This window comes from Oncorhynchus mykiss, chromosome 16, assembly GCF_013265735.2.
Source record: "Oncorhynchus mykiss isolate Arlee chromosome 16, USDA_OmykA_1.1, whole genome shotgun sequence".
NCBI lineage: Eukaryota > Metazoa > Chordata > Actinopteri > Salmoniformes > Salmonidae > Oncorhynchus > Oncorhynchus mykiss.
This window is the reverse complement of record NC_048580.1, coordinates 78,484,101-78,511,036: the sequence shown is the minus strand read 5'-3', so window position 1 is coordinate 78,511,036 and position 26,936 is coordinate 78,484,101. Positions and strand designations below refer to the sequence as shown.

Sequence of the window (26,936 nt, the reverse complement as noted above, 5' to 3'; positions counted from 1 at the left end):
GGGAGAGATGTAGGAAGGAGGGAGAGATGTCGGAAGGAGAGAGATCAGACAGTAGACAAATAGGCCAGACAGCTGATCTGCTAAGCCAGTCTACTTCAGTCCCTCAGCCAGTCTACTTCAGTCCCTCTTCAGACTACTTCAGTCCCTCTTCAGTCTACTTCAGTCCCTCTTCAGTCTACTTCAGTCCCTCTTCAGTCCCTCTTCAGTCTACTTCAGTCCCTCTTCAGTCCCTCTTCAGTCCCTCTTCAATATCGCTCTACTTCCTCAGGCCTCTCTTGGTTCTCTTGGTGCTGCAGAATAGAGGACACTTAGTTACACAGTTTGTGTGTGTCTGTATGTGCGTGTGCGTGTGTGTGTGAGTGTGTGTGTGTCTCCGTGTGTGTAAGGGTTGTCCGTACGTCTTCTGGTGGTCTGACACTCTGTTGCGGAGGACGTTGATGTCATACTTCTGTCTGCTAATCTGATACTGCAGATCAAACTTCTCCGCCTCCAGCTGCTGCTGCCACAACCACAGCTCCTGGGCCTTGTCTCTGCACAGAGAGAGAGAGGTTAGGATCTAGTAGTATAGTGTAATATACATTATTGTAGTAGCATAGTATAGTTGTAGTACTGCACTTCAGTTTGTCCTGGCTCATGTTCTCGATGTCCAGAGACTTCCGTCTGTCCTGTAGAATCTTCTTCTTCTTCTCTCTCTCTGTCTGTCTCTTCCCTCTGACCTCCATCTAGTCATATCATAATAATGAGATACATGTATATAATAATAATAATGTAATAACGAGTTAATATAATAATCTACTGATAATGTTGTGGTAGCAGAATCAGAATTAGTTAGGTAACATTGATAAATAAGATGTTTTGTTTACATAATACTGCTTATGTGAGATATTTGTCATTAGGATGTTTTCTTTTGGATAATACTGTTGGCAGTTTGCAGTTATCCCTCCTTCTCTGCTAGGGCTTAGTCACTAGGGGCCCAGAGAGGGGAGAGGTCAGGCTTGTCTTCATATGTCAATGTATCTGTTAAACCATGTGATGCTATATATCAGAAGGGGAGGAGGACAGAATGGAGGCTCCTCTTCTTATGGGAATGTGTCTGGAACTATTGTATGTCCCCTCTGAGGTTGCCCTTATCTTGATCTAGTATATGACCTAAGAGGCTCACTGTCTCGGTGAGCTTGTCCAGGGGGGATGTATTTGAGATGGGAGTATCTAGAATTGACAATTGATATATGCCATTGGATGAGGTAATGGTTTGGTACTATGTTGTACCAAGAACGAGATAAGAACTTTGTTTAGGAGACCAAACTGAACGATAATTTATAGCTAATGCTATCTAGCTATGGGATACTCCTCTTTCAAGTAAAAGGTTCTTTGTGTAATGTTCCTGAGATCTGTGTTTCGTCATGTGAGTTGAGATGGGTGTGTCTTGGCTATAAATGATACTAAGAACTGTTTTGTAAGGACTCAGAGAATTAATTTATAGACACTGAATTGATCTGAGAGTCACAGGGCTATGGTGAAGCTCATATATAATTAAAGATGGACTTTATAATATACTCTGACTTGTGTGTGGTTTGCTCTCTGAATGTTTAGTAATACAGGAAATGACCACGACAATGTACATACAGTGTATTATAATAGTACCTTCTGCATGTAGCCTCCAAAGTGTAGGCTAGTCAACGTCTTCTTCTTCTTAGCATCATCATCTGCTTTCCTCTTTGCCTCCTCCTCCTCTTTACGAGTCCTCTCATCCTGGAGAGAGAAGGAGAGAAAGTGCGAGAGAGAGAGAGAGAGAGAGAGAGATCACCCATAAAAAGCTGCTAGTCAGGTTCAATACCTGATACACAGTGTCACTGAGACTCTCTCTCTTACCTCCAACCTCTTCTGTCGTTCTTTCTCTCGTTCACTGCGGATCCTTTGCTGCTCTGATCGTTCAGAACGTCGCTTCTCCTAGAGAGAATATCCAGATCCCTAACTTTAGGAATGACATGAGTGTAGTGTACAATGCTCTCTAAAAGCAAATACTAGCTAGTTTGAGTGACAAGATTCAGAGGAGGGGCTAATTTGACTGTCAGAAGTCTGGGGAGGAGCTAGTTTGACTGACAAGTCAGGGGATGGGCTAGTTATGAGTGACAGGGGGCTAGTTTGAGTGACATGGGTCTGGGGAAGGGCAGGGGCAGGGGCTAATTTGAGTAACAGGGGTCTGGGGCGGGGCTAGTTTGAGTGATAGGGTCTGTGAGGGGGAGGGGCTGGTTTGAGTGACAGGGTTCTGGGAGGGGAAGGGGCTAATTTGAGTGGCAGGTGTCTGGGACGGTGCTAGTTTGAGTGACGGGACTGGGAGGGGCAAGTTTTAGTGACAGGAGTCTGGGAGGGACTAGTTTGAGTGACAGAGGTCTGGGAGCGGCTAGTTTGAGTGACATGTGTCTGTGCCACTCACAATCCTGTCTGTGAGGTTGATAAGCTCCTCCTCCTCCTTCTTCCTGCTTTCAAAGTGAACCTCGATCAGTGTCTGCAACTCATTCAGGTCCTTCTCCATGCGCTTCCTGTGGATGTCCTGCAGAAATAAAAACAATAACAACAACAACAAAATATCCTTCTCCATACTCTTCCTGTGGATGTCCTGCAGAAATAAAAACAATAACAACAACATATCCTTTTCCATACACTTCCTGTGGATGTTCTGCAGAAATAAAAACAATAACAACAACAACAAAATATCCTTCTCCATACTCTTCCTGTGGATGTCCTGCAGAAATAAAAACAATAACAACAACATATCCTTTTCCATACACTTCCTGTGGATGTTCTGCAGAAATAAAAACAATAACAACAACAACTAAATATCCTTCTCCATACTCTTCCTGTGGATGTCCTGCAGAAATAAAAACAATAACAACAACAACATATCCTTCTCCATACTCTTCCTGTGGATGTCCGGCAGAAATAAAAACAATAACAACAACAACTAAATATCCTTCTCCATACTCTTCCTGTGGATGTCCTGCAGAGATGATAACAGCAGTATAGTATATCCAGTCACATACTTACATCAAAATCTACCTTCTCTCCATCTGGGATCTTAGGTGGGATGAGGTTGGGCATTATGAACGGCCTGAGAGAGAGAGAGAGAGAGAGAGAGAGAGAGAGAGAGAGAGAGAGAGAGAGAGAGAGAGAGAGAGAGCGCAGGAGAGAAATATCATCAACTTCAACTACAGGAAACGGAGGGCTGAACATGCCCCCATTTACGTCGACATGGCTGTTGTGGTGCAGGTCGAGAGCTTCAAATTCCACAGTGTCCACATCACTAAGGATCTATCATGGTCCAAACACACCAACACAGTCGTGAAGATGGTGTGTGTGTGTGTGTGTGTGTGTGTGTGTGTGTGTGTGTGTGTGTGTGTGTGTGTGTGTGTGTGTGTGTGTGTGTGTGTGTGTGTGTGTGTAAAGAAATAAAACAACCGTAAAAAGACATTTGAAAACAGAGCAGCAAGGCATACCTGTTAGTCAGGCTTGTTGAGGTAGTATGTACATGTAGGTATCGGAACATTTATTGAGTAAATTAATGTCTTCTGAGTGCCACCATGTGAAGATCATCAAAGGTAAGGGATTCATTTTATCTCTAATTCTGAGTTTTGTGATGGTTCTGCTTGGCTGGTTACTGTTTGTAATAATTTGTCAACTGGGCTATGTTCTGGGCTAGGTATGCATTTTATTAATCTGACACCGTGGTTGGATTAACAAAAAGTTAATCTTTAAACCTATGTAAAATATGTTTTGTTTTCTGAATTTTTATAATGAGCATTTCTGTTTTTGAATTTGGCGCTCTGCAATCTCAGTGGATGTTGGCCAGATGGGACGCTAGCGTCCCACATACCCTAGAGAGGTTAATGGAGTCAGCAGAAGCAGCTGCCAACCCCCTTCCATCGATGGAGGAACGTGTCCTCCAACGGCGATGGATCAGATGATGGAGAGAATGGACCGATGGGAGAGGAGTGGTCCTCTCTTCACCTCTGGTTCCTCCGACGAGTCCACCTTCTCCTCCCTCCGCATCCGGCTCCGGCGCACTTCGTCTTGCACTCCTGAGGGAGTATGATGGAGCGGCGTCTGGGTGCCAGGGTTTTTTGCTCCAAGTCGAGCTGTACCTGGCTACCGTGGGACCAACTCCCTCGGTGGAGGAGAGTGTGAGTATCCTCGCCTCCTGCCTGACGGGTCTTGCTCTGGAGTGGGCCAACGCGGTCTGGAATGGCCCAGACTCGGCGAAGGAGCACTACCCAGAATTCACGTGCCGCTTTCGTGCCGTATTTGACCACCCTCCAGAAAGCAGGTGAGCGACTATTCCATTTTAGGCAGGAGAAGAGGAGCGCACAGGATTTTGCGTTGGAGTTCCGGACCTGGAACGATGGAACGACAGGGCCCTGATAGACCACTACCGGTGTAGTCTCCGGGAGGATGTCCACAGGGAGCTAGTGTGTAGAGACGCCGCTCTCTCCCTCTGCAAACTAATAGACATGTCTATCCGGCTGGACAATCTGCTGGCTGACCGCGGGAGTTCGGAGAGGGTCATGTCTATTCCACCACCTAGCACTCCCGCTCCCATTCCTATGGAGTTAGGGGGGGCCGTGCCGAGGGGTACCGGAGGAGGAGGCTCCTCCTGTACCAGCTGTGGTCGGAGACGACACACGGCCGACCGGTGCTGAGGGAGCCCGTCTGGGAGTCAAGAGGGCAGGCGGAACACTTCTCGGTCACCCCAGGTGAGTCAGCACCAAACTCACCCAGAACCCCATGTTAGTCACATGTTTGTATTTATTTTGTTTCTTGACTTTTCTCCCTCTACCCAGCATAATGTGCTAGTCGATTCAGGCGCAGCTGGGAACTTTATGGATCGCGGACTCGCCATCAAGCTGGGTATTCCGCTAGTGCCGATAGATCCCCCCTTCCCTGTGCACTCCCTAGATAGCCGGCCATTAGGGTCAGGGTTGGTCAGGGAGGCCACGGTTCCACTGGACATGGTAACGCAGAGGAATCATAAGGAGTAGATTTGTCTCTTCCTTATCAATTCACCTGCGTTTCTAGTGGTGCTGGGGGTTCCCTGGCTGGCTAGTCACAATCCTAGGATTTCGTGGAGACAGGGGGTTCTCTAGGAGTGGTCAGAGGAGTCTTCATGGAGGTGTTTTGGAGTTTCCATCAGTGTCACGTCGGTGGAGAGTCCAGACCAGGTTTCCACTGTGCGCATTCCCCCTGAATATGCCGATTTGGCTATCGCTTTCTGTAAGAAGAGGGCGACTAAATTACCACCTCATTGAAAGGGGGATTGTGCGATAAATCTCCAGGTAAACGCTGCGCTTCCCAGGAGTCATGTGTACCCATTGCCACAGGAGGAGACGTTGGCTATGGAGACATACGTCACGGAATCTCTGGGACAGGGGTCATTCATTTCATTTCACCCGAAAAAGGAGGGAGGTCTGTGTCTGTGCATTGATTAAAGAGGTCTAAATTCCATCACGGTGGGGTTTAGTTACCCGTAACCTTTCATCTAAGGTGGTGGAATCCTTTCACGGAGCACGGTTTTTCACAAAACTGGACCTCAGGACTCCTATAATCTGGTGCGTATTTGGGATGGAGACGAGTGGAGAACCTCGTCATGCCGTATATATACAGTAGGGGAGAACAAGTATTTGATACACTGCTTATTTTGCAGGTTTTCCTACTTACAAAGCATGTAGAGGTCTGTAATTGTTATCATAGGTACACTTCAACTGTGAGAGACGGAATCTAAAACAAAAATGCAGAAAATCACATGGTATGATTTTTAAGTAAATCATTTGCATTTTATTGCATGACATAAGTATTTGATCACCTACCAACCAGTAAGAATTCCGTCTCTCACAGACCTGTTAGTTTTTTTTTTAAGAAGCCCTCCTGTTCTCCACTCATTACCTGTATAAAAGACACATGTCCACACACTCAATCAAACAGACTCCAACCTCTCCACAATGGCCAAGACCAGAGAGCTGTGTAAGGACATCAGGGATAAATTGTAGACCTGCACAAGGCTGGGATGGGCTACAGGACAATAGGCAAGCAGCTTGGTGAGAAGGCAACAACTGTTGGCGCAATTATTAGAAAATGGAAGAAGTTCAAGATGACGGTCAATCACCCTCGGTCTGGGGCTCCATGCAAGATCTCACCTCGTGGGGCATCAATGATCATGAGGAAGGTGAGGGATCAGCCCAGAACTACACGGCAGGACCTGGTCAATGACCTGAAGAGAGCTGGGATCACAGTCTCAAAGAAAACCATTAGTAACACACTACGCCGTCATGGATTAAAATCCTGCAGCGCACGCAAAGTCCCCCTGCTCAAGCCAGCGCATGTCCAGGCGCAGGAAACGTATGATCTCTGTAATTGCAAACAAAGGTTTCTGTACCAAATATTAAGTTCTGCTTTTCTGATGTATCAAATACTTATGTCATGCAATAAAATGCAAATTAATTACTTGAAAATCATACAATGTGAATTTCTGGATTTTTAGATTCCGTCTCTCACAGTTGAAGTGTACCTATGATAAAAATTACAGACCTATACATGCTTTGTAAGTAGGAAAACCTGCAAAATCGGCAGTGTATCAAATACTTGTTCTCCCCACTCTCTATATATAGCCATGTTATTTTCTACTACCTGTATGTAGCTATGTTTTTTCGACTTCCTGTACATAGCCACGTTATTTTATACTCCCTGTATATAGCCATGTTATTTTCTACTTCCTGTATATATATATATATATATATATATATATATATATATATATATATATATATATATATATATATATACACACAGTGGGGCAAAAAAGTATTTAGTCAGCGACCAATTCTGCAAGTTCTCCCACTTAAAATGAGAGATGAGAGAGGCCTGTAATTTTCATCATAGGTACACTTCAACTATGACAGACAAATTGAGAAAAAAAATCCAGAAAATCACATTGCAGGAATTTTTATTGAATTTATTTGCAAATTATGGTGGAAAATAAGTATTTGGTCACCTACAAACAAGCATGATTTCTGGCTCTCACAGACCTGTAACTTCTTCTTTAAGAGGCTCCTCTGTCCTCCACTAACCCTAACCCTAACCCTAACCTGTATTAATGGCACTTGTTTGAACTTGTTATCAGTATAAAAGACACCTGTCCACAACCTCAAACAGTCACACTCTAAACTCCTGTCAAAGGACACCAGAAACAAAATTGTAGACCTGCACCAGGCTGGGAAGACTGAATCTGCAATAGGTAAGCAGCTTGGTTTGAAGAAATCAACTGTGGGAGCAATTATTAGGAAATGGAAGACATACAAGACCACTGATAATCTCCCTCGATCTGGGGCTCCACGCAAGATCTCACCCCTTGGGGTCAAAATGATCACAAGAACGGTGAGCAAAAATCCCAGAACCACACGGGGTGACCAAGTGAATGACCTGCAGAGAGCTGGGACCAAGGTAACAAAGCCTACCATCAGTAACACACTACGCCGCCAGGGACTCAAATCCTGCAGTGCTAGACGTGTCCCCCTGCTTAAGCCAGTACATGTCCAGGCCCGTCTGAAGTTTGCTAGAGAGCATTTGGATGATCCAGAAGAAGATTGGGAGAATGTCATATGGTCAGATGAAACCAAAATATAACTTTTTGGTAAAAACTCAACTCGTCGTGTTTGGAGGACAAAGAATGCTGAGTTGCATCCAAAGAACACCATACCTACTGTGAAGCATGGGGGTGGAAACATCATGCATCATGCTTTGGGCCAGCAGCACAATTAGACCCAACCAAATTACGAGAAAGCAAAAAGATAACTATTTGACACACTGGAAAGAATCAACAAAAAACAGAGCAAATTGGAACGCTATCTGGCCCTAAACAGAGAGTACACAGTGGCAGAATACCTGACCACTGTCACTGACTCAAAATTAAGAAAAGCTTTGAGTATGTATAGACTCAGTGAGCATAGCCTTGCTATCGAGAGAGGTCTCCTTAGGCAGACCTGGCTCTCAAGAGAAGGCAGTATATGTGCCCACTGTACACACAATGAGGTGGAAACTGAGCTTCACTTCCTAAACTCCTGCCAAATAATGACCATATTAGAGACACATATTTCCCACAGATCACACAGACCCATAAAGAATTTGAAAATAAATCCACCACTGATAAACTCCCATATGTGTTAGCAGAAATACCACAGTGTGCAATCACAGCAGCAATATTTGTGGTCCGTTGCCATGAGAAAAGGGCAACCAGTGGAGCACAAACAACATTGTAAATACAACCTAATCTGTTTATCTTCCCTCACTATTCATACTACAACTATTTGCACATTGCTAAAACACTGCACATAGCTGATAATATAACACTTGAAATGTCTTTCTTTTTTAAACCTTTTTGAGTGCAATGTTTACTGTTAATTTCTATTTTTAAAAATTGTTAAATTTGTTTCTTCTCAGTTTTGTTCATTGTTTATTTCACTAAATATATGTTTCCCGTGCCGATAAATCCCAATTGAATTGGGAGAGAAAGAGAGAGAGAGATAGAGAATGAGAATGGACAACAACAACTCCCAGCATGGTTTCCATATTCTAATCCAATCTAACCTTCCATACCCCCCCATTCATTAAAATGTTGGAGGACTTACTTGAATTTAGGTTTGGCCTCCTCTGTGGATGATGAGAGAGAGAGAGAGAGAGAGAGAGAGAGAGAGAGAGAGAGAGAGAAAATAGTCATTAGAGATGTCCAGGTGAGAGAGACACACAGACGGACCCAGTCACATACTGTAGGAATGAATGGGGTAACGTCATCATGGGTTTGTCCATTTTGAGTGGGGTCCAAAATTATTGGCACCCTTGACAAAGATGAGCAAAAAAAAAAGTAAAAAGCTGTGCCCAAAACACCCGTTTCAATCCAAATGCCAATGGCCTTTAACAGACTCCATGTGTTTACATTGGTTGGATGACATGAAAATAGAGCTCTTTGGCCATTCATACCAGTGGTGGTTTTGGCATGCAAAAACGCATAAGCAGAAAAGGACCCCATCCCTAATATAAAATATGGGGGTCGATCTTTGATGTTATGGGGCTAATTGCTTCCACTTGTTAAGGTCAATGGCATCATGAACTTTATCCAGTACCAGGACATTTTTGCCAACAAACCTCGTTGCCTCTGCCAGGAGGCTCAAACTTGGCCGCAAGTGGATCTTCCAGCAATAAACTAAAGCAGACATCAAAATCCACAGTGTTTTCTCCAACTCCAAATATTTCAGAAAAAGGCTCAGTGCCGTTTTAGTTGCAAGGTGAGATGTTGAAGGGTATTGAAAACAGGGATGTCAATAATTCTAGCCCCTACCTTAAAAAAAATAACAAAAATAGTTGTTGAACAAAATCTCTTTCCATGAGAAATTATTTTAGTGTGAAATCATTTATTTTCCCTTTTTTTTGTGTACAACAATACCTCAGTATTTGTGTTATTTATTTCATAGTCTTTTTTGTTCATCTTTATCAAGGGTGGCAGTAATTTTGGACCCCACCTTATATAAACAGTCTATGATTGAACCGCATCCCTCAAAGCCGGCCTCGCTGTTGGTTTTGAGTGGGACATTTAGCGTTCACCACCGGTGCTAACTCTACCTGGGCAACAGCCATGGGACTTGGCTATGCAAAACGAGCTTGCCAATTATTTACCTTCTCCTTCCTCTGCCCCCTCCCCTTCATCTGCATGCGCCTCCTCTCCCTCCTCTGCCCCCTCCCCTTCATCTGCATGCTCCTCCTCTCCCTCCTGTGGCTCTTCCCCTGCATCAGGAAAGAAAAAGAACACTGATAAAGACAAGAGGTGTGTGTGTCTGTGCACGTGTGTGGTAGGGTAATGTTATATATATTCTGCTGAGGTAGGTTGTAGTAGGGTTATGTTATATACATTGAATTCTGAAAGTATTCAGACCCCTTGACGTTTTCCACATTTTGTTACGTTACAGCCTTATTTAAAATGGAGGAAATCGTTTTTTCCCCTCATAAATCTACACACAATACCTCATAATGAAAAAGCAAAAACTTTTGTTTTACATTTTTTTTTTTAAATATAACATTTACATAAGTTTTCAGGCCCTTTACTCTGTGCTTTTTTCAGTGATTACAGCCTCAAGTCTTTTTGCGTATGACGCTACAAGCTTGGCACACCTGTATTTGGGGAGTTTCTCCCATTCTTCTCTGCAGATATGTTCAAGCTCTGTCAGGTTGGATGGGGAGCATTGCACAGCTAGTTTCAGATCTCTCCAGAGATGTTAGATTGGGTTCAAGTCCAGGCTCTGGCTGGGCCACTCAAGGACATTCATAGACTTGTCCCAAAGCCACTCCTGCGTTGACTTGGCTGTGTGCTTATTGTCGTTGTCCTGATGGAAGGTGAACCTTTCACCTCAGTCTAGTCCTGAGTGCTCTGGAGCAGGTTTTCATCAAGAATCTCTCTGTACTTTGCTCTGTTCTTCTTTCCCTTGATCCTGACTACTCTCCCAGTCCCTGCCGCTGAAAAACATCCCCACAACATGATGCTGCCACCACCATGCTCCACCGTAAGGATGGTGCCAGGTTTCCTCCAGACGTTACACATGGCATTCAGGCCAAAGAGTTTCATCTTGGTTTCATCAGACCAGAGAATCTTGTTTCTCAGGTTCTCCCATCTCCACAGAGGATCTCTGGAACTCTGTCAGAGTGACCATCGGGTTCTTGGCCACTTCCCTGACCAAGCCCCTTCTCTGCCGATTGCTCAGTTTGGCCAGGAGGTCAGCTCTGGGAAAAGTCTTGGAGGTTCCAAACTTCTTCCATTTAAGAATTTAACTTTATTTCACCTTTATTTAACCAGGTAGATCCATTGAGAACAAGTTCTCATTTACAACTGCGACCTGGCCAAGATAAAGCAGTGCGACAAAAACAACAACACAGAGTTACACATAGACAAACGTACAGTCAATAACACAAAAGAAAAGTAGAAAGATCTATGTACAGTGTGTGCAAATGTAGAAGAGTAGGGAGGTAGGCAATAAATAGGCCACAAAGGCAAAAATAATTACAATTTAGCATTAATACTGGAGTGATGGATGTGCAGATGATGATGTGCAAGTAGAGATACTGGGGTGCAAAAGAGCAAGAGGGTAAGTAATAATATGGGGATAAGGTTGGGTAAAGTTGGGTGTGCTATTTACAGATTGGCTGTGTACAGGTAAGCTGCTCTGACAGCTGATGCTTAAAGTTAGAGAGGGAGATATGAGACTCCAGCTTCAGAGATTTTTGCAATTCGTTCCAGTCATTGGCAGCAGAGAACTGGAAGGAAAGGCGGCCAAAGCAAGTGTTGGCTTTGGGGATGACCAGTAAAATATACCTGCTGGCGCGCGTGTAATTGCTGGGTGTTGCTATGGTGACCAGTGAGCTGAGATAAGACGGGCCTTTACCTAAAAAAAAGACTTATAGATGACCTGGAGCCAGTGGGTTTGGCGACGGATATGTAGGGAGGACCAGCCAACGAGAGCATAGAGGTCGCAGTGGTGGGTTGTATGTGGGGCTTTGGTGATAAAACGGATGGCACTGTGATAGACTACATCCAGTTTGCTGACTAGAGTGTTGATGGAGAATGATGGAGGCGACTGTGTTCTTGGGGACCTTCAATTCTACATAAATGTTTTGGTACCCTTCCCCAGATCTGTGCCTCGACACGATCCTGCTCTGAGCTCTAGGGACAATTTCTTCAACCTCATGGCTTGGTTTTTGCTCTGACATGCACTGTCAACTGTGGGACCTTATATTAACAGGTATATGCCTTTACAAATCATGTCCAATCAATTGAATTTACCACAGGTTGGACTCCAATAAAGTTGAAGAAACATCTCAAGAATGATCAATGGAAACAGGAAGCACCTGAGCTCAATTTTTAGTCTTATAGCAAAGGGTCTGAATACTTATGTAAATAAGGTATTTCTGTATAAAAAATGTATACTTTTGCAAACATTTCTAACAACCTGTTTATGCTTTGTAATTATGAGGTATTGTGTGTAGATTGATAAGAAAAAATGCATATTTAATCAATTTTAGAATAAGGCCACAAAATGTAGAAAATGTAGAATCCCTCCAGAATGCACTGCATATTCTACTGTGGTAGGTTCTAGTAGGGTTGTGTTATATATATATATTATACTGAGTTAGGGTCTGGTAGGGTTATGTTGTATTTCTATGTAGGTTAATGTTCTATTTTTAGATACTAGTAGTGCTACGCTCTCTTTCATAAGCCCCTCCTACATGACTTCTGACCTGGCTCCCCATTGGTCTCCTCTTCCTCCTCTATGGCTGGCTCTTCTTCTTCCTCTAGGACACATAAAGTGAGAGAGTGATAGACAGGCAGAAAAGCCTATCTCGTCCCCTTCTCCATAAGGTGTGCACTTGTTTACTTCAAGACATTGGATTGGTGTAAAGTTATGGCGGAAAATACGTCTTCACCAATCCAAAGCTTTTAAATCCTTGAGTAGGAGTGAACGAGTGCACACTTGTAGGGAGAATGGGATAAGAAGAGCATCAGAATCAGTAGAAAAGTAGAACTGATCTCATTTGAAACCATATTGTCCATACCCCTTTCCTGCAGTTGAATGACCAGATCGGCCTCATGGGTGGAATGTTAATAATATTAATAATTTCATAATTATCTGAAATTCCGGTGTTTAATGTCAAACGGTTTTGTTGTATTTCAGTCTTCTGTGATGTATATCAAGTGTAATACTGGGATGCAAACTCCAAATTGATTATATTTAAACTCTATGTCTGACATGGTATGGATGTCTTCTTTTTTTAAGCTCAAAACCATGTGTGTGAGGTGTATCCTTTCTTTCAAAGAAGATGTGTTTAAGAGAACCAAGAAACCCCCTGTGTGCTCCTGATTGAGCCCACTGCAACCAACATTTACAAATAGCTCTACCATGACCTGTTCTGTCAAGTTCTATCATTTTCGACAAATTTCAGTTCATGTGACAAAACAATAAATGTTTTTTTTGGTAAAGAATCACAACCTTAACCTTGCATTACATCTTGCATTCAAAATGGATTAAACAGACCCTCTCACCCATCTACACACAACACCCCATAATGACAAAGTGAAAATATGTTTTTTGCATTTTTTTGAAAATGCCATAGAGTCAATACTTTGTAGAAGGACCTTTGGCAGCGATTACAGCAGTGAATCTTTCTGGGTAAGTCTTTAAAAGCTTGCTACAACTGGATTGTGCAACATTTGCCAAATATTCTCTGTCAAATTCAAGATGGCGCCGACGGAGATGGTCGCCTCACTTCGAGTCCTTAGGAAACTGCAGTATTTTTATTTTTTATTTTTTATTTCTTACATTGTATTGTTACCCGAGGAAATCTTAAGTCTTGTTACATACAGTCGGGAAGAACTATTGGATATAAGAGTGACGTCAACTTACCAACATTACGACCAGGTATATGACTTTCCCGAAGCTGATCTTTTGTTCGGACCACCCCCCAGGACATTGGATCTAATCCCAGAACCCAAAAGAACGTTGCCGCAGAAGAGGTAGACAAAGCTGCCTCTGGTCAGACTTTCGAAGGCGTGCACACCTCATGCTTCAGAGCATATAATTCGCCAATGTCCAGTGTCTAGTCAACAAGGTGGATGAAATTAGGGCAAGGGTTACATCAGAGAATGTAAAATTCTCTGTTTCACAGAAACATGGCTCTCTCGTGATATGTTGTCGGAATCGGTACAGCCACCGGGTTTCTTCATGCGTCGCGAAACAAACATCTCTATGGTAAGAAGAAGAGCGGGGGTGTATGCTTCATGATTAACGACTCATGGTGTAATCATTACAACATACAGGAAATCAAGTCATTTTGTTCACCTGACATAGAATTCCTTACAATCAAATGCCGACCACATTATCTCCCAAGAGAATTCTCTTCGATTATTATCACAGCCAGGTACGGGGCGGCAGTTAGCCTAGAGGTTAGAGCGTTGGACTAGTAGCCGAAAGGTTGCAAGATCGAATCCCTGAGATGAATCCCTGAGCTGTTGTTTTGCAGCTGAAAAAGGCAGTTAACCCACTGTTCCTAGGCCGTCATTGACAATGAGCATTTGTTCTGAACTACCTTGACTAGTTAAAAAAGAAAAAAATGTCCCTCAAGGAACTTCACTGGACTATGCAAACTGGAATCCATATATGCTGAGACTGCATTAACTGTAGCTGGGGAATTTTAACAAAGCAAATTTGAGAGCAAGGCTACCTAAATTCTACCAACACATTGACTGCAGTACCAGCGCTGGCAATACACTGGACCACTACTACTCTAACTTCCGCGATGCCCTCCCTTTGGCAAATCCGACCACGACTCCATCTCAAATCAACTTGTATAAGTCACATGCGCAAAATAAAACAGTGACCTTACAATGAAATGCTTACTTAGAGGACCGAGCATGCCCCAACAATGCAGTTCCAAAAAATACAGATCAGAATAAGAGATCAAAGTAACGAGTAATTAAAGAGCAGCAGTGAAATAACAATACTATATACAGGGGGTACCGATACAGAGTCAACGTGAGGGGGCACCGGTTATTTGAGATAGTATGTAAATGTAGGTAGAGTTATTAAAGTGACTTTGCATAGATGACAACAGAGAGTAGCAGTGGTGTAAAGAGAGGGTGAGGGGGGGACACGGCAAATAGTCTGGGTAGCCATTTGACTAGATGATCAGGAGTCTTATGGCTTGGGGGTAGAAGCTGTTTAGAAGCTTCTTGGACCTAGACTTGGCGCTCCGGTACCGCTTGTTGTGTGGTAGCAGAGAGAACACTCTATGACTAGGGTGGCTGGAGTGTTTGATAATTTTTACGGCCTTCCTCTGACAATGCCTGGTATAGAGGTCCTGGATGGCAGGAGGCTTGGCCCCGGTGATGTACCGGGCCATTTGCACTACCCTCTGTAGTGCCTTGCGGTCGGAGGCCAAGCAGTTGCCATACCAGGCAGCCATACCAGGCAGCAACCAGTCAGGATTCTCTCGATGGTGCAACTGTAGAATCTTTTGAGGATCTGAGGACACATGCCAAATATTTTCAGTCTCCTGAGGGAGAACAGGTTTTCTCATGCCCTCTTCATGACTGTCTTGGTGTGCTTGCACCATGTTAGTTTGTTGGTGATGTGGACACCAAGGTACTTTAAGCTCTCAACCTGCTCCACTGAAGCCCCGTCGATGATAATGGGGGTGTGCTCGGTCCTCTTTTTCCTGTAGTCCACAATCATCTCCTTTATCTTGTTCACGTTGAGGGAGAGGTTGTTGTCCTGGCACCACAAGGCCAGGTCACTGACCTCCTCCCTATAAGCTGTCTCGTCATTGTCGGTGATCAGGCCTACCACCGTTGTGTCATCGGCAATCGCAGTACACGTCCTGGTAATCCGTCTGGCCCTGCGACCTTGTGAATGTTGATCTTTTTAAAGGTCTTACTCACATCGGCTGTGGAGAGCGTGATCACACGGTCTTCCGGAACAGCTGATGCTCTCATGCTTGTTTCAGTGTTATTTGCCTCGAAGCGAGCATAGAAGTAGTTTGGCTCGTCTGGTAGGCTCGTGTCACTGGGCAGCTCTCCGCTGTGCTTCCCTTTGTAATCTGTAATGGTTTACAAGCCCTGCCACATCCAACGAGCATCAGAGCCAGTGTAGTGCGATTCAATCTTAGTCCTGTATTGATGCTTTGTCTGTTTGATGGTTCATTGGAGGGCATTGCAGGACTTCTTATAAGCTTCAGGTTTACAGTTCCGCTCCTTGAAAGCAGCAGTTCTAGCCTTTAGCTCAGTGCGGATGCTGCCTGTAATCCATGGCTTCTGGTTGGGGTATGTACGTACGGTCACTGTGGGGACGACGTCATCGATGCACTTATTGATGAAGCCAATGACTGATGTAGTGTACTCTTACATATTCCAGTCTGTGCTAGCAAAACAGTCCTGTAGCTTAGCATCTGCTTCCTCTGAACACTTTTTTATTGATCTAGTCACTGGTGCTTTCTTCTTAAATGTTTGCTTGTAAGCAGGAATCAGGATAGAATTACGGTCAGATTTGCCAAATGGAGGGCAAGGGAGAGCTTTGTATGCGTCCGTGTGTGTGGAGTATAGGTGGTCCAGAGTTATTTTTCCTCTGGTTGCACATTTAACATGCTGATAGAAATTTGGTAAAACGGATTTAAGTTTCCCTGTATTAAACTCCCCGGCTACTAGGAGCGCCGCCTCTGGGTGAGCGTTTTCTTGTTTGCTTATGGCGGAATACAGCTCATTCAATGCTGTCTTAGTGCCAGCCTCTGACTGTGGTGGTATGTAAAACAGCTACAAAGAGTACAAATTAAAACTCTCTTGGTAGGTAGTGTGGTCTACAGCTTATCATGAGATACTCTACCTCAGGCAATCAATAGCTTGAGACTTCCTTAGAAATCGTGCACCAGCTGTTGTTTACAAAAATACAAAGACCGCCGCCCCTTGTCTTACCAGAGGCCACTGTTCTATCCTGCCGATACATCATATAACCAACCAGCTGTATGTTGATGTTGTCGTCATTCAGCCACGACTCCGTGAAGCATAAGATGTTACAGTTTTTAATGTCCCGTTGGTATTTTAATCTTCCGTGTAACTTGTCAATTATTGTCCAAAGATTGCACGTTTGCTAGCAGAATGGAGGGAATTGGGGGTTAATTTGATCGCCTACGAATTCTCAGAAGGCAGCCCGACCTGCGGCCACTCTTTCTCAGTCTCCTCTTCATGCAGATCACGGGGATCAGAGAAGCAGTGTATCCTTCGCGTCGGGCTTGTCAGAGTCGTCAGAGTCGTGAAGGAAAAAGAGGATTCTGCTAGTCCGTGGTGAGTAATCACAGTCCTGATGTCTTGAAGCTATTTTCGGTCTTAAAAGACGGTAGCGGGAACATTATGTACAAAATAAGTAAAAAAACAAGTTACAAACAATGCAAATAAACAAATGAAAAACACAATCGGCTGGGGGCACGTAAAACGTCTACCATCTAATTCCGGCTCCATTTTACACATCTTGCTCCTACCGTCCTATAGGCAGAAACTCAAACAGGATGTACCTGTGACTAGAACTATTCAATGCTGGTCTGACCAATTGGATAATACATTGCCGCTGATGCAGCCCGCTTCCAAGGACTGCGGGCTGCCCCTCTCCTTCTTCGTGGCCGACGTGAACGTGTTAACCCTCGTAAGGCTGCTGGCCCAGACGGCATCCCTAACCCCGTCCACAGAGCATGCTCAGACCAGCTGGCTGGTGTATTTACGGACATATTCAAGTCTGCTGTCTAAATAACTAAAAGACTTCTCAGCTTTTTATTTTCAATACATTTTTAAAGTATTGAGTGTAGATCAGTGACAAAACATCTACGTTTAGGGGGACTGAATAGTTTCTGAAGGCACTGTATTTCCAATAACCACAGATGTTTGAAGCTGGTGTACAAAACAGAAAGTTCACAGACGCCAGAGCCAAATTTAAGGGCAGGAAGCATAAAAAGAGAGCTCATGGAACTGATAGACTTCAATGAGAACCTAAAAAAATATATATATGTGAGAGAGCTGGAGAGACAGACATGACAGAAGGAGGTGGCTGAGCTGGAGAGACAGACATGACAGTGGTGGCTGAGTTGAAGAGTCAGCACCGACTGATAATTATTAGTTGACAGAAGCTCCACCCCAGTACATCTTCGAGCATTCATGTGTGTGTGTGTTGGGAGTGGGGGGGGGGGGGGGGTTAAGGTAGCAACATAGATAAGCAGCAGCAGGAGCACTACCTTCTTCCTCTCCCTCATCCTCCTCATCCTCTTCTCCTTCCTCCTTCTCCTCTCAAGAGTTATGTTAGTGTATCAGCTAAACAGCAGTACAGAAGCCAGTGCCACACACACAGTTGCAAATGAGAACGTGTTCTCAACTAAACTACCTGGTTAAATAAAATAAATAAATAAAACACACACACACACAAAAACAGTCTCTGTGTGTGTGTGTGTGTGTGTGTGTGTGTGTGTGTGTGTGTGTGTGTGTTTGTGTGTGTGTGTGTATATGTGTGTGTATATATGTGTTTGTGTGTGTTTATATGTGTTTGTGTGTGTTTATATGTGTTTGTGTGTGTGTGTGTGTATCTGCGTTTGTGTCTATCTGTCTGTGTGTGTGTGTTTTGTGTGTGTGTGTGTGTGTGTGTGTGTGTGTGTGTGTGTGCGTGCGTGCGTGCGTGTTGGATATCAGAGCGTCATCAATTTATCAGCACTACGACCAGGAATATGACTTTCCCGAAGTGGATCCTTTGTTCAAACCATGCAATTCGAATTAATCAGCTGTGTTCGCTAGGAGAAAAGTGTAACACCAACCAGGCCCTCAAGGACTGGAGTTGCCTACCCCTGGTCTAGGCCCACCCCTGGTCTAGACCCACCCCTGGTCTAGGGTTAGGGTCTAGGCCCACCCTGGTCTAGGCCCACCCCTGGTCTAGGGTTAGGGTTAGGGTTAGGGTCTAGGCCCACCCTGGTCTAGGCCCACCTCTGGTCTAGGGTTAGGGTCTAGGCCCACCCCTGTTCTAGGCTCACCCCTGGTCTAGACCAACTCCAATTTGTATACCGCCCCAACAGGTCAAACAGGTATACAGACAATGCAATCATCATCACACTGCGCACTGCCCTATCCCATTTGGACAAGAGGAATACCTATGTAAGAATGCTGTTCCTTGACTACAGCTCAGCATTCAAAACCATAGTACCCTCCAAGCTCATCCTTAAGCTTGAGACCCTTGGTCTCAACCCCTCCCTGTGCGACTGGGTCCTGGACTTCCTGACGGGCCACCCCCAGGTGATGAAGTTAGGAAACAACATCTCCACTTTACTGATTCTCAACACTGGGGCCCCACAAGGGTGCGTGCTCAGCCCTCTCCTGTACTCCCTGTTCACCCATGGCTGCGTGCCATGCACACCTTCAACTCAATCATCAAGTTTGCAGACGGCACAACAGTAGTAGGCTTGATCACCAACAACGACGAGACAGACAATATGAAGGAGGTGAGGGCACTCAGAGTGTGGTGTCAGGAAAATAACCTCTCACTCAACGTCAACAAAACAAAGGAGATAATCATGGAAACAGCAGTGGGTGCTGTGGAACGTTTCAAGTTCCTCGGCGTACAATTCACGAACAAACTGAAATGGTCCACACAGACAGCGTGGTGAAGAAGGCGCAGCAGCGCCTCCCCATACTCAGGAGGATGAAGAAATGTGGCTTGTCACCTAATACCCTCACAAACTTCTACAGATGCACATTTTAGAGCGTCTTGCCGGCTGTATCACCGCCTGGTATGGAAACTGCACCGCCCACAACCGCTGGGCTCTCCAGAGGGTAGTGCGGTCTGCACAACGCATCACTGGGGGGCAAACTATCTGCCCTCCGGGACACCTACAGCACCCGATGTCACAGGAAGGCCAAAAAGATCATCCCCTGAGCCACTGCCTGTTCACCTCATCACCATCCAGAAGGCGAGGTCAGTACAGGTGCATCAAAGCTGAGACCGAGAGACTGAAAAAATGGCTTCTATCTCAAGGCCATCAGATTGTTAAACAGCCACCACAAAGGCAGAGAGGCTGCTGACTACATACAGACTTGAGGTCATGGGCCACTCTAACAAAATGGATCACTCGTCACTTTATCAATGCCACTTTAATAATGATGTTTACATATTTGCATTACTCATCTCATATGTATGTACTGTATTTTACCCCATCTATTGCATCTCGTCTATGCCGGTCAGTCATGGCCCATCCATATATTTATATGTACATATTTTTTTCCATCCCTTTACTTAGATGTGTGTGTATTAGGAAATTGTTATGGAACTGTTAGATTACATGTTAGATATTGCTGCATTGTCGAACTAGAAGCACAAGCATTTCGCTGCAGTCACATTATCATCTGCTAACCATGTGGATGTGACCAATAACATTACAATTTGATATGATTTGATTTGGCACAGACACACATACACACACACACAGACATACACACACACAGACACACACGCATACACACACACATACATACACACACACAGACACACACACACACACACACACACACACACACACACACACACAGACACACACACACACACACACACACACACACACATACACACACACACAGACATACACACACACACATACACACACACACACACAGACACACACACACACATACACACACACAGACACACACACACACATACACATACACATACACACACACAGACACACACACACAAATCAAAATCAAATCAAATGTATTTATATAGCCCTTCGTACATCAGCTGATATCTCATAGTGCTATACAGAAACCCAGCCTAAAACCCCAAACAGCAAGCAATACAGGTGTAGAAGCACGGTGGCTAGGAAAAACTCCCTAGAAAGGGCAAGAGCTAGGAAGAAACCTAGAGAAGAACCAGGCTATGTGGGGTGGCCAGTCCTCTTCTGGCTGTGTCGGGTGGAGATTAGAAACCTAGAGAGGAACCAGGCTATGAGGGGGGGCCAGTCATCTTCTGGCTGTACCGGGTAGAGAGGAACCAGGCTATGAGGGGGGGCCAGTCCTCTTCTGGCTGTGCCGGGGACACACACACACACACACACACACACACACACACACAAACACACACAAACACATGCAAGCACACACACACACATAAAACACGTACAAACACACACACACACACACAGAACTTACCATTCTGCTCCCTGTGGATGAATAAGAAATTATAATCACAGAAAACAACAGGCATTAGAAACAGAAATTCAACAAAATATATAAGTAAGTGAAATGTGAGACTTTATAGGTAGGGATAGGGTTGATAATATGATACTACATATATACAGGTTAGTATATCTGGTTGATAATGTGATATATAAAATACTACTTGAGTAAAAGTATTTGTTTTCAAATATACTTAAATATACTCAAATGTCATTGGTCAAATATACTTAAGTATCGAAAGTAAAAGTAAATGCTCTAAATGATTTACATTGGTCTTGCACAATGGTCTTGTTATTTTAATTTACAGATAGCCAGGGGCACACTCCAACACTCAGACATCATCGACAAACAAAGCCTGTGTAGTCTGCCAGATCAGAGGCAGAAGGGAATTGGACAATTTTCCTGTCCTGCTACACATCGAAATGCTAAAGTTAAGTACAGATACCCTTAAAAAATAATTAAGTCGTACTTCAAAGTATTTTTACTTAGTGGCTTTACACCATTGTACATATATAATGAATAAAGACTTACTCAAACTCTTCAACCTCTTCATTGTCTGACATGGTTGCTCTGGTCTAGAGAAAACAATACACACATACACATATATATACACATATATATATATACATATACATATATACATATATATATATATATATATACACATAAATATTACAAAACATACATATACAGTCTATTACCATATCAATACCTATTCATGGGTTTCACGGTCACATTGTTATGAACCAACCTTTTAGGTTCCTCCACTTATTCTAAAAAGGTGTTAATGATGATTTTGTCCAAATTACAATACAGTGTCTTGTAAATAAAATGCTAACATAGGCAAAAAATTAGTTGAAACAACTTTGTTATCATTATAAATGTCGCCAGATTCACTTTGGGCAGAAAACAATGTTGTCGTTAGCTAGCTAACCCTAACCCTAATAGAAAGTTAAGCTATGAGGTGAAGGGACATAAAAACCCATGAATATACATATATACACAACCATATATATTCTGTATTACATTATGTTACATACATGAATATACATCTATACATGTTCTATATTACATTATATTACATACATGAATATACAGCTATAGGTGGAAAGGTATATCTTTGTAGAAAGGTATATCTTTGTAGAAAGGTATATCTTTGTAGAAAGGTATATCTTTGTAGAAAGGTATATCTTTGTAGAAAGGTACATCTTTGTAGAAAGGTAATCTTTGTAGAAAGGTACATCTTTGTAGAAAGGTACAGCGGTCAGACATACCTGACAGATGGAGAGAAGAACTGACTTCAGTTAGAAGTATTTTCCACTGATCAACAGAAACGTGACAATAGGAGAGAGAGAGAGAGAGGGAGAGAGAGGAGAAGGAGAGAATGGAGGAGGTGTGGGACCCTACAGTGTGTATTAATATCCAGAGATAACAGCCTGAACCCTCTGATAGGGTGAGGGTATTCTCTTATCATCCATCCCTAAAAAGGACTCTTCTGGAGGCAGACCTGTCCCTGACACACACACACACACACACACACACACACACACACACACACACACACACACACACACACACACACACACACACACACACACACACACACACTTAAAAAGGAAGCGATGCCCACACATGCCACTACAAAGCACTCACCTTCAGAGATTAACCTAGGAATGAGTCCTCTCAGCCAGCTGGTTCTGGGGTTCACAAACACAAACAGACTCCACAGAGCCACAGGCCAGTAACACAATTAGACCCAGCCAAATTATGAGAAAGCTAAAAGATAACTATTTGACACACTGGAAATAATCAACAAAAAACAGAGCAAATTGGAATGCTATCTGGCCCTAAACAGAGAGTACACAGTAGCTGAATACCTGGCCACTGACCCAAAATTAAGAAAAGCTTTGAGTATGTATAGACTCAGTGAGCATAGCCTTGCTATCGAGAGAGGTCTCCTTAGGCAGACCTGGCTCTCAAGAGAAGGCAGTATATGTGCCCACTGTACACACAATGAGGTGGAAACTGAGCTTCACTTCCTAAACTCCTGCCAAATAATGACCATATTAGAGACACATATTTCCCACAGATCACACAGACCCATAAAGAATTTGAAAAGAAATCCACCACTGATAAACTCCCATATGTGTTAGCAGAAATACCACAGTGTGCAATCACAGCAGCAATATTTGTGGTCCGTTGCCATGAGAAAAGGGCAACCAGTGGAGCACAAACAACATTGTAAATACAACCTAATCTGTATCTTCCCTCACTATTCATACTACAACTATTTGCACATTGCTAAAACACTGCACATAACTGATAATATAACACTTGAAATGTCTTTCTTTTTTAAACCTTTTTGAGTGCAATGTTTACTGTTAATTTCTATTTTTAAAAATTGTTACATTTGTTTCTTCTCAATTTTGTTCATTGTTTATTTCACTAAAAATATGTTTCCCGTGCCGATAAATCCCAATTGAATTGGGAGAGAAAGAGAGAGAGAGATAGAGAATAAGAATGGACAACAACAACTCCCAGCATGGTTTCCATATTCTAATCCAATCTAACCTTCCATACCCCCCCATTCATTAACATGTTGGAGGACTTACTTGAATTTAGGTTTGGCCTCCTCTGTGGATGACGAGAGAGAGAGAGAGAGAGAGAGAGCGAGCAAGCGAGAGGGGGAGAGAGCAAGCGAGAGAAAGGAGAGAGAGAAAGAGGGAGAGAGGGAGAGGGAGAGGGAGAGGGAGAGAGAGAGAGAGAATGGAGGAGGTGTGGGACCCTACAGTGTGTATTAATATCCAGAGATAACAGCCTGAACCCTCTGATAGGGTGAGGGTATTCTCTTATCATCCATCCCTAAAAAGGACTCTTCTGGAGGCAGACCTGTCCCTGACACACACACACACACACACACACACACACACACACACACACACACACACACACACACACACATACACATACACACACACTCACTAACAGAAGACAGTCATGCCATACTTGTAAGCCCCTACTCCAAGGCAACGTTTTTAGGAACGTTGTATCTACTGTCATGTTTCTGTTGGGTTTGGCTGGGATTCATCCGTTTACCCGATTTAGGCACCGCGGCTTAGACAATTTCCAAAGTAGCTAACATATTCATTGTATACCCTGAACATAACCTGAGATTGGATTGAATCCTGTGAATCCCAGCCATAGTCTATTGTCCGGAGCTGTTGTCCGGGGTTGTAGTAGCTAGGAGGAAAGAATGGCCAGCCGTTGAGAAATGCTTATTGAAATTTTCGATTATCATGGATTTATCGGTGGTGACCGTGTTACCTAGCCTCAGTGCAGTGGGCAGCTGGGAGGTGGTGCTCTTGTTCTCCCAAACCTTTTTGGAGTTAGAGCTACAGGATGCAAATTTCTGCTTGAAAAAGCAAGCCTTTGCTTTCCTGACTGACTGCGTCTATTGGTTCCTGACTTCCCTCAACAGTTGCATATCGCGGGGACTATTCGATGCTATTGCAGTCCGCCACAGGATGTTTTTGTGCTGGTCAAGGACAGTCAGGTCTGGATTGAACCAAGGGCTATATCTATTCTTAGTTCTACATTTTTTGAAAGGGGCATGCTTATCTAAGATGGTGATGAAATCAATTTTAAAGAACGACCAGGCATCCTCGGCTGACGGGATGAGGTCAATATCCTTCCAGGATACCCGTGCCAGGTCGATTAGAAAGGTCTGCTGGCAGAAGTGTTTTAGGGAGCGTTTGACAGTGATGAGGGGTGGTCGTTTGACCGCGAACCCATAGCAGATACAAGCAATGAGGCAGTGATCGCTGAGATCCTGATTGAAAACAGCAGAGGTGTATTTGGAGGGCAAGTTGGTCAGGATAATGTCTATGAGGGTACCCATATTTACGGATTTAGGGTTGTACCTGGTGGGTTCCTTGATGATTTGTGTGAGATTGAGGGCATCTAGCTTAGATAGTAGGACTGCCGGGGTGTTAAGCATATCCCAGTTTAGGTCACCTAACAGAACAAACTCGGAACCTAGATGGGGGGTGATCAATTCACATATGGTGTCCAGGGCACAGCTGGGAGTGGAGGGGGGTCAATAGCAGACGGCAACAGTGAGAGACTTATTTCTGGAGAGATTAATTTTTTTAATTAGAAGTTTCGAACTGTTTGGGTATAGACCTGGAAAGTATGACAGAACTTTGCAGGCTCTCTCTGCAGAAGATTGCAACTCCTCCCCCTTTGGCAGTTCTATCTTGACGGAAAATGTTGTAGTTGGGTATGGAAATCTTCACATTTTTGGTGGCCTTCCTAAGCCAGGATTCAGACACGGCAAGGACATCAGGATTGGCGGAGTGTGCTAAAGCAGTGAGTAAAACAAACTTAGGGAGGAGGCTTCTGATGTTAACATGCATGAAACCAAGGCTTTTTTGATCACATAAGTCAACAAATGAGGGTGCCTGGGGACACGCAGGGCCTGGGTTTACAACAATGGGTAAGACAACAACAGCTAATCAGCTAAAACAACAACAACAGGTAAAATGGCGATGAATGGGCAGAGAGGTTCGGCTAACTACACACAGAGCCTGAGTTTGCGGCTGGGGCCGACAGATAAACAAGAAATAAACAGAATGGAGTACCGTGATTAATGGACAGTCCAACAGGCATCAGCTATGTAGTCAAGTGATCATAGGGTCCAGGAGGCGGCAATAGATGGAACAGGGAAGCCGCGGAGTAGTCGCTACCACGCTAGCAGGCGTTTAAAGTTAGTAGCCCGGGGATAGTAGAAGTGTCTGCTCCGACATCCGACGGAGGCCGGTTCAAGGCACATCAGATGGAGTATTCGTCGGCAGACCAGTTGCAGTGGTGGGGCGCCGTGCCGACAAAGAATCCAAGCCAGATGGCAAAAGAGATATTTTAGTTGTAGTAATTTAGTTTGCTAGCTGGGAGATAGGCCGGGCTCGCAGCTAACTGATGCTAGCTTCGGGGAAGGGGCGTTAGCCACCATAGCCACTTGGTAGCAGTGGTGATCCTCTTACGTTAAGGATCCGGTGGAGTAGTGGATTCTAGCCGTGTTTGGGTGGAGTCCAGGTGAACAACTGAGTAGGCCGGGAGGTGGGCCTCGGGGATAGCTTCGGTGCTGGGAACTCGGTGGGTGCTAGCTAGCGTTGAAGATCAAGAGTAATGGTCCAGGGTTTACGGCAGGAATCCAACGTTGTAGTGGAGAAACAGTCCGATACTGGTAGGCTGGCGAGTATTATCCAGGCTAAAAAAAAGGGCTGATATCTGTGCAGAAGGTAAAGGCCGCTAGCAGTGGCTAACAATGATTAAATAGCTTGTAGCTAATTAGCGGGTTAGCTTCTGATGGCTAGGTGGTTCTGGCCATAAGGTCTAAAAAATAAAATAATTATAGCGGTTCCGTCTCACATTGGGTTAGTGTCACGCCCTGACCATAGAGAGCCCTTAGTTCTCTATGGTGTAGTAGGTCAGGGCATGACTAGGGGGTGATATAGTATAGATATTTCTATGTGGGTGCTAATATGGTTCCCAATTAGAGGCAGCTGTTTATCGTTGCCTCTGATTGGGGATCATATTTAGGTAGGTTGTTTCCCCACCTGCATTTGTGGGATATTATTTTGTGTTTTGTGCATGTGCACCACGTCGTCACGTTTCGTTGTTAGTTTATTTGATTTATTGTTTTGTTTTGCTAAGTTTCACTTTATAATAAATATGTGGAAATCAACATCCGCTGCGCCTTGGTCCGTCTCTCCTCATGTTCGTGACAGAATATCCCACCAACAAAGGACCAAGCAGCGTGAACATGAGGTGAGGAAGTTTTGGACTTGGGAGGACATGAAAGGATGCGAAACCCTTCCTTGGCAGCAGACGGAAGGAAGAAATGGAGGACAGCGATGACGCCAGGGTTCGCATCCACAGAAAGCCCAAGGACAACCCCAATATTCTTTTGGGGAGGGACATGAGTGGTGGTCGGCGGAGTTAGCGGTCGAGCAGAGGAGAGTGCCAGAGCCTGTGTGAGTCGATAGAGGAATTTAATGAGAGATACCGGAGAGGGGTTATGGCAAGGAATATGCTGCAGCGC

The 26,936-nt window shown here is 44.1% G+C and overlaps 1 protein-coding gene across 3 annotated transcripts; it reads right to left on the bottom strand.

The window, feature by feature from the left end:
• LOC110492717 (troponin T, cardiac muscle isoforms) lies at window positions 1–22,253 on the bottom strand. 3 transcript variants are annotated; one of them, XM_036947866.1, is made up of 13 exons: window positions 22,111–22,253; window positions 21,368–21,411; window positions 20,810–20,820; window positions 12,328–12,381; window positions 9,718–9,825; window positions 8,676–8,697; window positions 3,049–3,112; window positions 2,438–2,554; window positions 1,873–1,950; window positions 1,645–1,752; window positions 611–722; window positions 399–530; window positions 1–290 (listed from the first exon to the last, which is right to left on the bottom strand). In XM_036947866.1, the coding sequence occupies exons 2-13, from the start codon at window positions 21,397–21,399 to the stop codon at window positions 265–267; spliced, it is 864 nt and encodes a 287-aa protein (XP_036803761.1). In that variant the 5' UTR covers window positions 21,400–21,411; window positions 22,111–22,253; the 3' UTR covers window positions 1–264. The 3 variants fall into 3 exon arrangements, with proteins under 3 accessions (XP_036803761.1, XP_036803760.1, XP_036803762.1); XM_036947865.1 differs by having other exon boundaries at window positions 616–722; XM_036947867.1 differs by lacking the exon at window positions 12,328–12,381 and having other exon boundaries at window positions 616–722.
• Between the last annotated feature and the right edge of the window lie 4,683 nt (window positions 22,254–26,936).